Source organism: Berghia stephanieae, chromosome 1 (genome assembly GCF_034508935.2).
Source record: "Berghia stephanieae isolate SIO BIC M18660-M18661 chromosome 1, UCSD_Bste_1.3, whole genome shotgun sequence".
In the NCBI taxonomy this organism is placed as follows: Eukaryota; Metazoa; Mollusca; class Gastropoda; order Nudibranchia; family Aeolidiidae; genus Berghia; species Berghia stephanieae.
Genome location: NC_088360.1, coordinates 27,208,675 through 27,224,153, shown reverse-complemented (window position 1 = coordinate 27,224,153; position 15,479 = coordinate 27,208,675). Strand labels below are relative to the sequence as shown.

Here is a 15,479-nt window from a genome sequence, read left to right as displayed (position 1 = left end):
TAGGTGATCTCAAACTAAGTACATTGGTGGTATGCCCTTGGAATCGACATCTGATCCCTATTTGTTCCTAGTTCCCCTATATCTTACTTTTTCGTGGGTGCTTTAATTGTAATTCTAGAACTTTTTGCTATCCCATTTTCATCCTTTTTACTGGCGCTGATATAACCTAAATGTGTTGCAAGCGCCGTAAAACCCTTAAATACAAAAAAAAACAAAGACTAATTTCCCTCATGGGTTAAATAAAGTGAATTTTATTAATATTTTATTTGTTTGAATAATGTTTAAATGATATCACTGGATTGATGTTTGTTATAAGTGTCTATGGGAATGAAAGAGTTGTCTTTAAACCACGGATGTCAGGCGAATGAGCACTGGGGTCAAAATCCTTACTCAAAATTAAAAGGTATAGGTATATATAATATGACGTCAAAGGCATGTTTGAACTCGAATTATCTGAGATTTGGTGCATTCCATATCAACTCTGCCCCCTCACTAACTGACTGCATTGTTATATCACCATGTTATGGCTTTGTGGGGTCGTGTGTTATCATTTTCTGCTAGCGACCTGTAGGTTCTTGATTCAAGTCTGACTGTTAGAGGCAAGGATTGAATCTTCTGAAAAGACTCTTTAGTTTAACTTTCTCATTATGCTGCAGTAGAAAATAAGTACCTGGCCGAAAGTAGTGTTGTCTCTATAAAAAATATTTGTAATATCGTGGATCGCATCATCCTATGTGTTAAGTGGTTTAGTGTTGGCTTCTGACTCTTTTTAAAGCGCTTTAAGCGCGTATAATGGATACTGCACTATCTATAAAACTTTTCCCTTTTGAAAAAGCAAACTTTTAATTTTGAGATAGGGAACAAAAAAAATAATTTAAAAATTGCAATCTAGTTTGACATGTTGAATGAATTATCTTAACTTTTTAATATATTATTCTAACTTGTTAATATTTTTATGACGGTAAATTTGTATTTTATGGTGGCCACCATTTTCATGTTCTTCAGGTAACTCTTCAAATGGTCTCAACGTTTGTCTCTTTGGTTCCCATTGTTGATGTATCAGATGCTTACCATGCCCACACCCATCTCACAGAGGTAAATCTTACACATTCACATAATAAAAAAAAAAAAAAATGATGCCTTCCGCTACGGTACCATTAGATACCGTCGCCTAGGCATTCCAAGAAGGAATATAGATAATGCATCAAAGATGTCTGATGTCAACAGGGAATACCCATGTTGTCCAAAGTCAGCAAATTGGCGGTTAATAATCCTGCCCAAGGACAAAAATAAAAGTGCGTGACACAGGGCTCGACCCCTGATCCTTTGGGGTCACAGTGCAATGCCTTAGCCATTCACTTACACAGATTTAATCGGTATATGAAGCTGTGTCATGACCCCTAGACCTTTGGGGTCACAGTGTAAGCGACCCGACCCAGGCCAGCTCAGCACACCGTGTCGCGATTTCGTTTAGGGCTCAGCGTAAGGTACGAGCGAGTCGCTGTGTTAGTGTTAGTGCACTCGCGCTATCTTGGTCGGAATTTGTTTTCTTTTCACAATATTTTTGAGACCGATTTTTTATATAATAATAAGAGAAAATGTTTTTTTTTTCATTTTTCAAATAGCAAATATATTTTTGTAGTTTAAGCTCTGTTTTTGATAAGGTCCCTTTTGATAAATCACATTAGTAAAACAAACACAAAAATTAAAAAAAAAAAAAAAGAAAAAGAGAAAAAAATTGAATGAAAGAAGAAAAATAAGTATTAAAATATAAAACATGCCTTACCTTGATAATTGCACAATTTAATATATATCCATTTGAATAAACACAGAATCTTTCCCTCTGAGTTACTGAACGCATATAAAAAGGTATGCATTCAGCTGCGGGCTTGGGACCGCCAATGGCCCATTAAAAGATTCAACAGTATAATAATGCATGAAATAGGACTTGTGAGGCTGGGAAAATGAGTATAAATAATTCATTATAACTACAAAGATGACAGTTTGGCTATTTTCCTTCTCTGTTGTTGGATTTTATTGTCACTGTCAGCTTGAGTGCAGAAACGTTTCAATAAAATATTTACAATTCTGCGTGTAGAAATTTTGCTGAGAACAACATCCAAATGAAACAGTGCTGGAAAATCTTGAAAAATTCTTACGAGTCTTGAACGACAATGCATTTCTCCAGACATTTTAAAAAAAGTGTAGCAGTATAGAATAAGATGAAAAGTTGCAGTCGAAGGGTAATTTAGACCACCTCTGTCCATTTCCTCAGTGTAGACTTTGACATCTTCAGGGAACACGTCTCCATCTGCTCCTCGCAACTTTTCATCCTTTAGGGCCACATAGCCTCCGATATAATAAAGAATCATTTTCTCATCAGATGATAGTGTGTTAGTAGTGAGAGGAAGGTCGTCAATGATGAGAAGTTCCGAGTCTGTCAGTTCTTTCCCACAGAGATCACAGGAATGTCCAGAGGAGTTAAAATCAATATCCTTCTCAAATTCAATAAAAAGTTTGGCCCTGTCTATATGATGACAGTTCAAAAGATCTTGAGCTGTTATATAAAAATTGCAACCAGCTGACATCCTAAAATGAGCAAAATGCTTCTCTATGACATCTTGTTGGAAGAAACCAATGGCAACATATTGATGATGGACAGAGTTTTTTTGTGTCAATAGGTACTTTGATAAGTCAATAAGGCATCTGCAGGTCCAAGCTAAAGCATTTGCTGTGTCTCTTGTGAAGGATTTTTCCCTTAGAACAGGACTTGATGCTGTCATCCGGTCAGCAAGCAGTGCCCATTGATCCAGGATATTCAATTGATGACTACCAGCTTCTGAAAGTTCAATACATAATCGATCTGGGTCACGAAAACGAGTGCTTTGAAAGGGAGACTTCGTGTTAAAAACTTTCCAAAGCTTCAAAACTTCATCTATAAATAAGGCAGTGTTGATCCAAGAACTGACAGACTTTGATGACGATTTCAATGCAGAGCTTGTCTTCTCTGAAAATACTTCCAATACAAGGGAAACTTTCTGTTTTTCAATACTTGTGGGGTTCAATGCTGTTTTGGAAAGAGTTGAAAGTTTTACAAGAAATCCTGTCTCGTAATTATGAAGTTCTTCCAAATCAGACCACTGGGCAGTTACTGGTTCAGATGAATGACAAGGGTAGAAATTCAGACATTTTGTTTTCTCAGTAATCCAGTTGTTTCGGATATTTTTCAACAGGTGAACAGTATCATACAGTAAAAATAAGGATCTTGTAGGATCAACTGGGGACATGGTAATCCAAGGAGATGATTCATTTATTTTAGGAAATTTTTTGAAAAAAGCTTGATTCAATCTGTTGTTATCATTTATTATTGCAATTACTTTCCCTCCACATCTTTCAATTGTAGAAATGACATTTATAGTGTTACTGTACTGAAAATCAGATGTTAAGGCATGACAGGGTAACAGTTTGACAAGAAATGTTCTTGATCCAAAAAAGCACTTTACCATAAAACATAAAAACGTAGTAGCCAATTTATCAGGGTAATCAACAGCATATCCATAAATGGTTCCTCCTCTGTATGAAACTGATGCCTTGACATAAACTTCATCAATAATCAAAATACAATTTCTGGATCTTTCTTCAAGATGATTAAAAACATTCGTAAAGAGATTTTCATCAGAGGTGTTATTTGCCACACTTGTAATTCTTTTCATGGTAGAAATAGATGGTAATTGTAAATGATTACGAAGTTCAAGATACAAAGCACGGGATTTTTCATACCATGAAAACGCTAAAAACAGGTCCTCTGCAGAGTAAAGCCTTGAGTTTTTCGACGAATTCATCAGCTGAAGATTTCTGATACAAAAGTTGACTTTCTTATCAGTAACTTCAAATGGTGTTTCTGCTTTGACAAATCGAAGAAACTCTTCAAGCTGACTCCAACATTTAATCTCACTGATGAATGGGTGACGAATACGTTTCCCCAAATGATACATCTCATACGTCACCCTGGGATTTTTAGTTCCAGTGTTGTATTTAAAATATACTGCAAACTTGTGAATTTGACCTTTCCTCTCACTACTCAATAAAATATATGAATCATGTGATCCTGACGGAAGAGTGAAAATGGCACCACAATTTCCAACTTCACAACAAAATTTGTCATGAAAAGAATCATATTGAAATAAATCAGACTCCATGAAATCTGACATCTCATCCAAATCAACAGCTCGAGAGGCAGCAGTGGCTTTTGTAGTAATCCGATGTTGAGTTTGTGACGAGCTTGGTACACATGATTGGGGTACATTATGAAAAACAGAAGGTGGGTCAACTGGAACAAAATATCGTCCTACACGAACCATTTTTGGATTATCAGGCCAATGTAGAGCACAAACTCCCATATGTTCCGTAACATCTTCAAAGTTAAGCTTATTTGGTAAGCATGAAATCCACTGTTTACGTTTCTGAATTTCCTTCAGAAATTTGTACACAGTTATTTTCAGATCAGCAGGTTGATCTCTGTAGCCAGTTCTACAATTGAAGACAGAGCACTTTCTACCCATTTTACAAAACAATTACTGTATGGAACAATATGGATAAAGAATTTAAAACTCCAACAACACAGTTTAAATGTATAAACATTTGAAAAGGAATTAAAAGTTAGAGCTTCAGTTAATCTGACTGAAATGTGAAATAGGGCTAATCACAGATTCAAAGCCGGTACCAAACCGGTATATAGTCAGAGAGGAGATGTTTTATTAGCAAAAAATATTTGCCAATTAAGAATCAAGTCTTTGTGTGTGATTTGCTGGGTTTGTTGAATATAAATTATTGTTTAAAATATCTTTTAATTTTTAGACACTAAATATTAAAAGACGTGTCTCTTAAACTGAATTTCAACCAAGAAACATATTTTGACAAAGAATCAGTAACCAAACTTAATTCGCTTTGTCTAATAAAAACCAATATGGCAACTTTGTTGGAATTTCGGTTACACACTCCACAAGTGTGAACACACTATACGTTGAGCCCTAAACACACCTTGCGGTTTTTCTCTTCGGCTGGCCTGTCTCAGCCCGCCTAGGTCACAGTGCAATGCCTTAGCCATTCACTTACACAGATTTAATCGGTATATGAGGCTGTGTCAAGTGTTTTTTTTGGTAACATTCCACACAAAAAGACATCGACAATTTTCAGTATAATATATGTAAACCCAATGCATTTAGGTATGTATTTAAGAAAATATTTTAACATTTTAAACTTTCTTCTCCCCTCTTTAATCAGATTGAGAGAGAGATATGTTCAGCAACAGCCCAGTTTGAAGACTTTGTACTGTGTCTGATCGACAGGTAAATTATTATTTGTTTTATAGGTTTCCTTCATATTTGTAACTTACAAAGTTTTGTTTTTAAGAATCAAAAAGTAGTTTTTTATAGCCACAAGGCTGATGGAGCCAGATTTTCTTTTCTTTTCTTTTCTTTTTGTTTTTGTAACATTAAATGGACAGCAATTATTACTTTATAACCTTTTAGATAGGATGTTTGTCAAACACAAAGTACTTTCTGACATATCTAAAGGAGCAATCCACTCTCTGCTGGGTGGATGGGGAAATCTGAAAAAAATTATTGACTGCCACCCTCCCCCCCCCTCACCCACCTTCAGTTTCTAATAATAATAATAATATTACTACTACTACTAATAATAATAATAATAATAATAATAATAATAATAATAATAATAATAATAGTAATAATAATAATAATAGACTCTTATAGAGCGCACAGTATCCTCAACCACGAGGCTCTTGGCACTTTGCATCAACACAAATCAATATCAAAGAAAATACATGACATCAAAAAAAGTAATGTTTTCATGAATTTCTTGAACACAGACAGTAGTTTTGACTCCCGGATGCTCAATGGAATGGTGTTCCATACAGATGGACCAAAATGTTCTTTGACACCTAGGTATCAGAGCCGCCTATTAATTACTAAATAAACAAAATTGAGCTTTTTAAAAAATATAGCGCAATATCCACTAAATGTACTCAAAGTGCTTTACAAAGGGTCCCTGACCAACAGCAATTCGTAACATGTAGAACGAGACATGACGCCTGTTGGGCGATTTAACATTTTTTTTTCCCTGACAGAGGCAACGCTGTAAACAACCATGTATTCGTTGTACACCTAGGTATGGTGAGAGAATGTGAGTAAAGAGCCTTTTCCAAGGACTCAATTATGCCCCGAGCAAGGCTCGAACCCAGGACCTGAAAGCGAATGTCATACTACAAGACTGCATAGTCGCTCAACAGAAATTTGTTTGAAATCAGAGCAAAAAGATGACAATATAATTGTAAACCTATTCGACCCTCTGACTTGTTCCAGAGTCCAAAGCTTGATAGAAAACAGTAGTCAGGATTCATCTTTCTCCAACGTGGAACGCCTCAATCCAGAGCAGACAGTTCTGGAGATGGGTTTAGCCTCCACGGTGTCTACCATGCTCCAGCAATGCTCCACCCCTATATACATGGTAAAAGGTTTTTCTCCCTCTGAAATTTGGCTTATTTTAATTTAACATTTTTTATCTTTATTGAATTTATATTCACTCAACATGTCGAGTGTAATACGCTTCAACAGTTGTGACGTCACTTCCTCCGTAATGATGCAGAGTAACTTAGTTTCTGGCTCTAAACTATCGGAACAACGGCGGACGCCCTTATGAAATACTTCTCCGACGAGCATAAAAGTGTATCCAGAGGAGAAAAATATTATAAATCTGATCATGTTTTGAATTTTATACATTCTGATCACATGACATGTGAAAAAGTTCTAGCCAGCCTGAAGAATAAAAAGTACCGATTTACTTTGTTTAGAACTAAGCTGCTCATTGCTAGGCGATGTGACCTCAGACTATTGAATCCTATTAATGACAGATATGAGTATTGTTGTCTGATTCACCTAATGGTGGAACAGATTCAATTTTCACACTTTTGAACTGTCTGATCTTCGTAAAGGATTAAATTTGTTCAAATTGATTGTACTGTGCTCTTATCTTGTGACTGTTATTCTGAACTTTTCGCAGGAGACACAAAAATTATATGATACTCTGCTCAAATCCGTATTGAGTGCTTGTGATTTATAGTGAAAGTTGACTTTATTGTAAAGAACATGAAACTCAGATTAATTTTTTAAATCTTTTACTTAAGACAGTAGATAGATTCTTCAAGTACCAAAGTTGAAAAATTTAATAATTTCTAATCGATTTACATTTAACCAGTTTACTGTGATTACTTTTAATAAAATTTGCATTTTTCTTTGAACAAATGATGTGTTTTATTTTGTTTGTTTTTTTTTACTTGGATTTTTTTTCTTTAAATTTCACCTAATTTGTTTGCTGTGTTATGATTTTTTTTTATAATGCGATTACAACTTATGGTGTTGGTTTCAAGAACGTTTTGCTTGCCAATGATTCTAGATCGACTTTTTCATATCAATCAGGCTATGGATAATAAAATAAAATAAATAAATTCCCTTTATTCATCCCCAAGGGGAAATTTGTCTTTAGGGTCTATTCCAAGGGAAGACTGGAATAACCCAGGCGTCAGCCGCAGAGCAGTGCCGCAAAGTGATTTAGGGCTAGGTGACTTGCTCAAGGTCACACAACGCAGCGGCGGGTGATCAAACTCGTTACCTTTTGGGTACGAAGCAAAGACTTTACCGCTGAGCCACGCTGCCCCACAAGACGTATATTTAAACATTTTTGGCCAGGAAACTCAAATATCGATCGATTTAAATGACTCTTGTCTTGGCAAAAAACTCTCAAACCTGGGACTTTGTGTTTGCTGCCTAACTTATCCCTTGTTTTGGTGAAATTTTATCGTGGTTTTTTAAGAGTACGATTAAAATCATAAAGATGATATGAAAGAACTGGACCTGGAGGAAGATGATGCGCTTAACTGAGATGCATGGAGATGTGGCATTTATTATGGCGACCCTGCAAAATGCGGGATAAGCTGAAAGAAGAAGAAGAAGATTAAGATCATAAAACATAACATGTGTTAAGAGGTAGACAATGGAAGTAAAAGGAATTGTTAAGTCAAATAGCTTTATTTTCATACCTATTTAAGAAAAAGTATCTTGTTTAATATGTTTCAATGTAATTTTACCCTTATATTTTTACAGAGTGCATTGAAAAAGATTCACAGTTTTGCTACGAGTAGTGTGTTTGAGGTTAAAGTCAGTGGGAAGCTAGCCTCCAATATATGCAAGGCCTGTGTTAGGGTAGGTATAATTAGTGGAAAAGTGATGATTTAAAACCCTTTTTCATTGTATCATGGAACTTGGTATAATCTACTATGCATTTGTTCTCATTCAATTTATAACATATTGCAATAACTAATATTGTACCTGATTGTGTGGCCATGCTGTGTAGTGGTATGGCATTTGCCTTCGGACTGGAAGGCCCAGGGTTGAATCCTTGGGAAAGGCTCTCTACTCACATTCTCTCACCATACTCAGGTGTAAAATGATCAATTTTTTATAGAAATAAAATTAATTTTTGAAATAATTTTGAAAACAAAGGTAATTTTAAAAGACATTATTCAATATATTAAAAAAATTCTGACACTATCCCTCCCCCTTTTTTTTTTTTTTTTTTTTGTTGATTTTAAAAATTGACTGCAAGGTCCTTTTGTTATTTCAAACTGATCCTCAGGTTAGATTTAATTAAAATTTATATGAATATAAAGTAAGTTTAGAATGATCAAATGAAACAGTGTGTTTCAATCATGGGTGCAAGAGTGCCGGCTACAGCCGGCCTGCCGGCCAATTGGATTACCAAAAATAAAATGTCGCCGGCTTTTTGCGATTTGGATTTGATTGATTTGTTGTTTTTTTTTTTGTTTAGGTCCCAACAATCGGGTCGGGTACGTCCATATGATTAAGCTTTGAATCACGATGCTACGGTGACCTGGAAGTGATAGTTATGTTAATAAATTTGAACCGTGAATCTTGCAGACTTTTTCAGATTATATGTCTGGTCATAAGTAGACTTGCAGGCTTTTTGAGGTCCAGTTGCTTGCACCCATGGTTTCAATGTGTAATGTTTCATTGTGTTCATTTTCACCCCTCTTCCCTCTTCACTTGCTTTTATTACATTCATACTAGAAATGGCTAACTTTTTCTGATTGTAAAGTTTACCTTTCTCCCTTACAGATAAAACCTGAAATTGCCTTGAAGATGTTTGTACCTCAGATATGCTCGTCTATTCAAAGTTTTATGAATGATCGTAAGTCGGATAATTTTTATTGAATTTAAGAATCTCCTTCCTTTTTACAATTCCTTGTTGACATTGTTTTCCTTTGAATAGGTTGGGTGGGGATCCTGACCTCCCATAGTGGGCAGGGAGGTACATGCTGTGTCTTCTATCCCTCCATACCCGTTTTCCAATTGTTTTCTGTCTTTGTCTTGGAATGAGATTACTTAGTTTTGTCCTGACCCTGGGCGGAGTTCCTTGGCTGGGAGGGAAACAGTCGAATGTATAGTTATAGTTTTGGGAGATGATATTTTTTTCCTTGTAAATCATTTCTCTGTTATGCATTGTATTATGTTTAGTTTACATATTATATTATATGATTGGTAAACATTTGAGTGTATTACTCTTAGTTGGGACCTGTGCTTGTGTCTGGATGAGACTTTTAGGTGATCTCAAACTAAGTACTTTGACGGTGCGCTCTCAGAATCTACATCTGTTCCCTATTTGAACCAATTCCTCTTTGTCTTACCTTTTCTTTTGTGCTTTAATTGTAATTCTAGAACTTTTAACTATCCCATTTTCTTCCTTTTTACTGGCGCTGATATGACCTTAATGTATTGCAAGCGCTTTAAAACCCTTTAAAAACAAAAAATAAACCTTTGAATAGGTTACTACAAAAAACTCCCAAATTTCTTGGATTTTGATACTGTTGTTGCTGGGATGGTTTTGAACAAATACTTTTTGAAGTGATTGAAATCCAACTTTGGACTTTTGTCACTATTACTATTAACATAAGTGCCTGCTCCACTCACTTTTCTATGTTATCTTTTTTTGACATGCTTAACAGTTTTAGCCATAACTTACTACTCAGCAACAATAACAACAAGAAGACAAAAAAACAATGGGAAAGTGATAACAATGGTTTGATTTCTTTTTTTCCAGATCCCGGTGCCACAGAAGAAGAAAACCTTGATGACTCTCTTTTGTGGAATATTCTTCTTCTGTCTCAGGTTGGTTAATATTGTTGGTTTTTAAAAGAAAAATTTGTTATTTTATATGCCAAGTCCCATCTTTGATATACTGGTCTCTTAGTGAAAACTGTAATACATATATAGGGTGTGAGAAAAAAAACCCCAACAAAACTGGAAAAATTTAGAAACCTGTGGCTGCCTGACGATAGAGGTGCAAATCTGAAATTTTACCACAATTATAGCAATAAATAATAATGTGAAATTGAATGTAAGCTTCATCTGTGGTGTGTCATTCATCCTGTTTTGTTGATAAAGGAGAAACCTGAAACATTCATTTGATCTGTTTTTGTAACGAAATTGAAGCTTACATTCATTTTTACATTTTTATTTATTTCTTCGAGCTTCAAGCATCAACATTTACACAATTATAGCAGGATATTGAAATTTATATACACAAGTTTTCACAGAAATATGTTGATAAATTTTAACTTCACGATTATTTTAGTAAACACCAGTGGCATGGAGTGCTTACAGTATAATGTGGAGCCAGAATCAGAAGGAAATGACTTCAAACATGCTATACAGGGGCAGCGTGGCTCAGCGGTACGGTCTTTGCTTCGTACCCAGAAGGTACCGAGTTCGATCACCCACCGCTGCGTTGTGTGGCCTTGAGCAAGTCACCTCACCCTAGCTCAATTTGCGGCGCTGCACTGCGGCTGATGCCTGGGTTGTTCCAGTCTTTCCTTGGGATAGACCCTAGAGACAAATTTCCCCTATGGGATGAATAAAGGGAATTTAATTTAATTTAATTTAATATTTGTAAATACAAAAGAAAGAAAAAAAAAATTAAAGAAAAGACTCTTACTCAAAATTTTGCTTCTGTGCAAAACGTTGTAAGTACACCATTTCGGACTTTTTCACCAAACGCCGTAATCCTTTGGATTCAAGTCAGGGAATAATTGGATGCCATTTATCTTTAGACATAAATCCAATGTGATTTTTTGCTTTGTATTGAAAAGTATGTAACATTTGGAAGAAAAATTTGTTTAAGACTTCATCCTGATCAGTCATGTATTTTTCAACAAGATGGGACAACATCCTAAAATAGTACCACTACACTGCTAAAAACAAGACGTGAATTTGGAAACTTTTGATATAGTGATTTTTGAAAACCGTTGATATAATCAGCATAGTTTCTTAACCATTACAGGATTTAAAAAAAACCTAAATTTATCAAGAATTAACTTCGAACGCTTCTGATTTCTGGTCATACTTTTTTCCATTTTTTTCCCTTCTCACTTCCAATATATTATGAGCTGTGTGTATAATTAAATTCCACTTGTAATAGGTTATGTCTCATGTACAGTTGAAAGCATAAAATGTGCTATTTTGCATCTAATTTATAAATCTATTTTTATTTAGGCATTTCTCATGACTCCCATATCATGCCCTCTCATACCTTCCTGAAAACTACCTCTTGGATTCTGAACACAATAAATTGTAGGAAATAAATGTGCAATTTGAGACATGTAACCAAGAAAAAAAGCCACTGACACTGTTGTGAAAATTTAAAATAAGCATGACAATTTATACATACAGCTTTCCACTTGTAAAGCTTTGGAAAATGACACGGAGCAAAATTGATACGTGCCTGAAAAGGATATATTATATTTATTCAAATCTTACAGGTTGTGAACTGTGATGGATCAAAACTACTACCGTACAAAGAAGAGCTCATCAACGTTCTCAGGCTCACATTGCCACTGAAATGTGTACAAGGTTACACACTGGCTTGCTCCTTGGCCAAAGCTTTGCTGCACGCACTAACCTCCACTTGCCCTCTTGAGTTTCGTAGTGTCTCCTTCAATCTAGATCAACCTTCAGACAACTACCTGCACATTCAAGTAAGATTAAGACATTCTTGTGAAAGACGTTGATAGGTAGGAAAAGGGTAGCAAATAAATTTATATCGTCACCATCCATCATCATCATCATCATCATCATCATCATCATCATCATCATCATCATCATCATCATCATCATCATCATCATCGTCATCATCATATCATCATCATCATCATCATCATCATCATCATCATCATCATCATCCTGATCATGAGTACCTGTCCGAAAAAAATTGTAATATACCTAACAGGAGTCATGTCCAATCTTACATGTTAAGTGATGCTGTTGTCCAGGGACCCCTTGTAAAGCGCTTTGAGCACGTTTAGTGGATATTGCGCTATATGAAAAAAAAAAAGCTTAAAAAAAAAAAGCTTAGTCATCTTCATCATCATCATCATCATCATCATCATCATCATCATCATCATCGTCATCATCGTCATCATCATCATCATCATCATCATCTGTTTCCTTTAACTCCAGATGCGGCTTTGTTTTTTTAATGATATGACACACAGCTTGTAACTTGTAGTATGTATGGTCAATTCCCACTGTGATGTGTGTGAGTGATGCCAATTTGAGTCCCTCACATTTTTTTACCATACTCATGCGTTCCTGACAGCTTCGTCTTTGTCAAAATTAAGTCATAATATTCTTTACAACTTCATGTTTTGTCTAACATGTTCAGCGTTGTCGGCTTGGAAACCTCTTTAAAGTGCATTGAGCTCATTAAATGGATATTAATCCTGACCCTGAGCATTAATATAGTGCAATATGCACTAAACGTGGTCAACGCGCTTTACGAGGGGTCCTAAGCCAACAGCAACACATACATTTTAGAACGAGACATAACACCTGTAAGGTGATATTACATTTTTTTTCCTGAAAACGACAATGCTGTTAACAGTCAGGTACTTATTTTACACATGAGTACAGTGTGAAAATGTGAGTTAAGAGCACTTTTCCAGGGACTCAGCTTTGTCCCCGATCAGAATGGGACTTGAACCCAAGACCTATCAATCCAAAAGCGAGTGTCATACCACTGCTAGATCATAAAACTGTAACAAGAAATGAAGTGAGTAGAAAAGTGCCAGAAGACAATAGAGAATAAAAACTTTGTTGGGATGAGGGTTCGAACCTAAGACCCTACTGTTACGACAACTCCACCCGGCTGTGAAAGGGATACCCTGCAATCAACGCCATTCACCACTCTAAAAAAAAAAGTGGTATCAAGCGTAGTATCTGTCTTTCGTCCCTCTTCCAACTTATCGAGGTCATGGGTTCAACACACAAACGCCGCAAAGTCTGTTTGCGAGCCAGCAGTTAGGCTTTATAGCTCTATTCTCAACACAAACATATAACATAGAGATGATTGAGACATTGAGTAAGCCCCAAAATTGGGGATGTATATTAATTTTAAAAAATGAGTGGAGCAGACACATATGTTGACTAATTCTTATATATATTTTTTTCATTCCATTCCATTCCTTTCTAACGAGTGGACATGTTTTATTCTATTTCCTTCTAGTAGCTCTATTGTTATTTCCAATTAATTCCTCTTTTTTTTTTTTGGTTCATTATATTCGTTCCCTTCATACAACTACATTTCATTCCATTCTATTCTGACAGCTTTATATTACTTTCCATTTCCTTCAAAACGTTTTGCAATTTCTTACAGCTGGAACTGTTTTTTTGTTTGAAAAATTCTAGAATGGAATATGCCCTCTCGTAATGTTTTCGGTATTTAACTCTATCTCATTACTGCAGTGTACTAAGAATTATAATTTGTTCTTATTTGGATTTTTTATTTTTTTATTAAAAAAAAAAAAAAGAATTTGATCTGGAATTTTGTAAGTAGATTTTATCTATACCTAACATTTGTTTGTATGAAAGTCCATAGGAATTCCATTTTTCTTTTCTTTTTCGTCCTAACTACATTTTAGTTTCATTATGTGGTTTGGGTTTTTATTTTTGTTCTTCTTTTTGCGTAATCTAAGTTTCATTAAATTAGCGTCTAACAGTTGAATAAGTTATATCCTATTCTCCTCTAACAACTGCATAGGTTTCATTCTATTTCCTTCAAAATTGCCATCCCAAATTTTTTTTTTTGGTTTCGCTCCCTTCAATATGTTTCAGATTATGGATGCTCTGACATCATTTCTTGTGCAGACTGTATAATTATTAATTTGATAATTTAGTTTCTTTCTTTTTTTTATTTTCTTATTTGTTTGTTTTTGTTTGCATGATTCGATTATTTATCTATTTATTCCTTTATTTATCTATTCATTAATTGATTTTATTTTTTCTTTCTTTCTTTCTTTCTTTCCTTATTCATTTATTTATTTATTGACTTGCATATTTTATCAGTTGTTTATATTTATTTTTTAAATCTATATAATTCTATTCAATTAGATCTGTCGCTTTGTATATTTTGTTTTATAATATATTATGCATTAAATTTCAACTTCACTCATTGGTTTCTTTTCATAATTTTTTTTCTGTCATTTTATTTTCATTTTTTTCCCTCTCTGTTTTGATTCCTTAGTCTTGGGGAGAGTTCAACGACCTGGGTGACATGCGGTGGCACACGTCGTCTCCTGAGGAGATGGAGATGGCCAGGGAAATTGTGGACACGTTTCTTATACCAGAATTGGACGCCTTTGCTTTGGCATCGGCCGAGAAGACCTTTGACAAGTAGGTTATGTGGTCTAGTGGTATACACTCACTTTCGGATCGGAAGGTCCTGGGTTCGAGCCTCATGCTCGGCGCATAGTTGAGTCCTTGGAAAAGGCTCTTTACTCACATTCTCTCACCGTACTCAGGTGTAAAATGAGTACCTGGCCGTTAACAGCGTTGTCTTTGTCCGAAAAATTGTAATATCGCCTAACAGGCGTCATGTCCCGTCCTACATGTTAAATGTTGCTGTTGACCAGGGACCCCTTGTAAAGCGCTGTGAGCACATTTAGTGGATATTGCGCTATATAAAGCTCAATTTTTTAATTTTTTAATTTTTTAAATTTAAAAAAAAAATTTTTTTTTAGGTTGAATAGGGAAGGGTTAGTAATTTACAACCCTGCCTAATTATATAAGATTTTTTTTTAGAAAAATGTATTTTCGGCTCCAATTAAAAAAAACAAAAACTACACAAACATTTTTGATTTGATAAAACTTGTTGAAAGGGAAGGTTAAAAAAAAAAAAAAATTTTAAATTCCCTTTATTCATCCCATAGGGGAAATTTGTCTCTATTCCAAGGGAAGACTGGAATAACCCAGGCGACAGCCGCAGTGCAGCGCTGCAAATTGAGTTAGGGTGAGGTGATTTGCTTAAGGCCACACAGCAGAGTGGCGGGTGAT

General features: G+C 35.2%; 1 protein-coding gene across 3 annotated transcripts in view; it reads left to right on the top strand.

Annotated features, from left to right (window-relative positions):
- The window catches only part of LOC144971142 (proteasome activator complex subunit 4-like), a 69,879-nt gene that overhangs the window by 19,129 nt on the left and 35,271 nt on the right, over positions 1-15,479 (top strand). For 2 of the 3 annotated variants that reach the window (XM_078911602.1, XM_078911612.1), the window contains 8 exons: positions 1,006-1,095; positions 5,284-5,348; positions 6,384-6,528; positions 8,181-8,279; positions 9,213-9,285; positions 10,195-10,262; positions 11,912-12,127; positions 14,671-14,819. In XM_078911602.1, the coding sequence (XP_078767728.1) occupies positions 1,006-1,095; positions 5,284-5,348; positions 6,384-6,528; positions 8,181-8,279; positions 9,213-9,285; positions 10,195-10,262; positions 11,912-12,127; positions 14,671-14,819 (905 nt within the window). Of the gene's footprint in view, positions 1-1,005; positions 1,096-5,283; positions 5,349-6,383; positions 6,529-8,180; positions 8,280-9,212; positions 9,286-10,194; positions 10,263-11,911; positions 12,128-13,957; positions 13,976-14,670; positions 14,820-15,479 lie in introns of all 3 variants that reach the window. The other variant, XM_078911594.1, reaches the window with a different exon arrangement.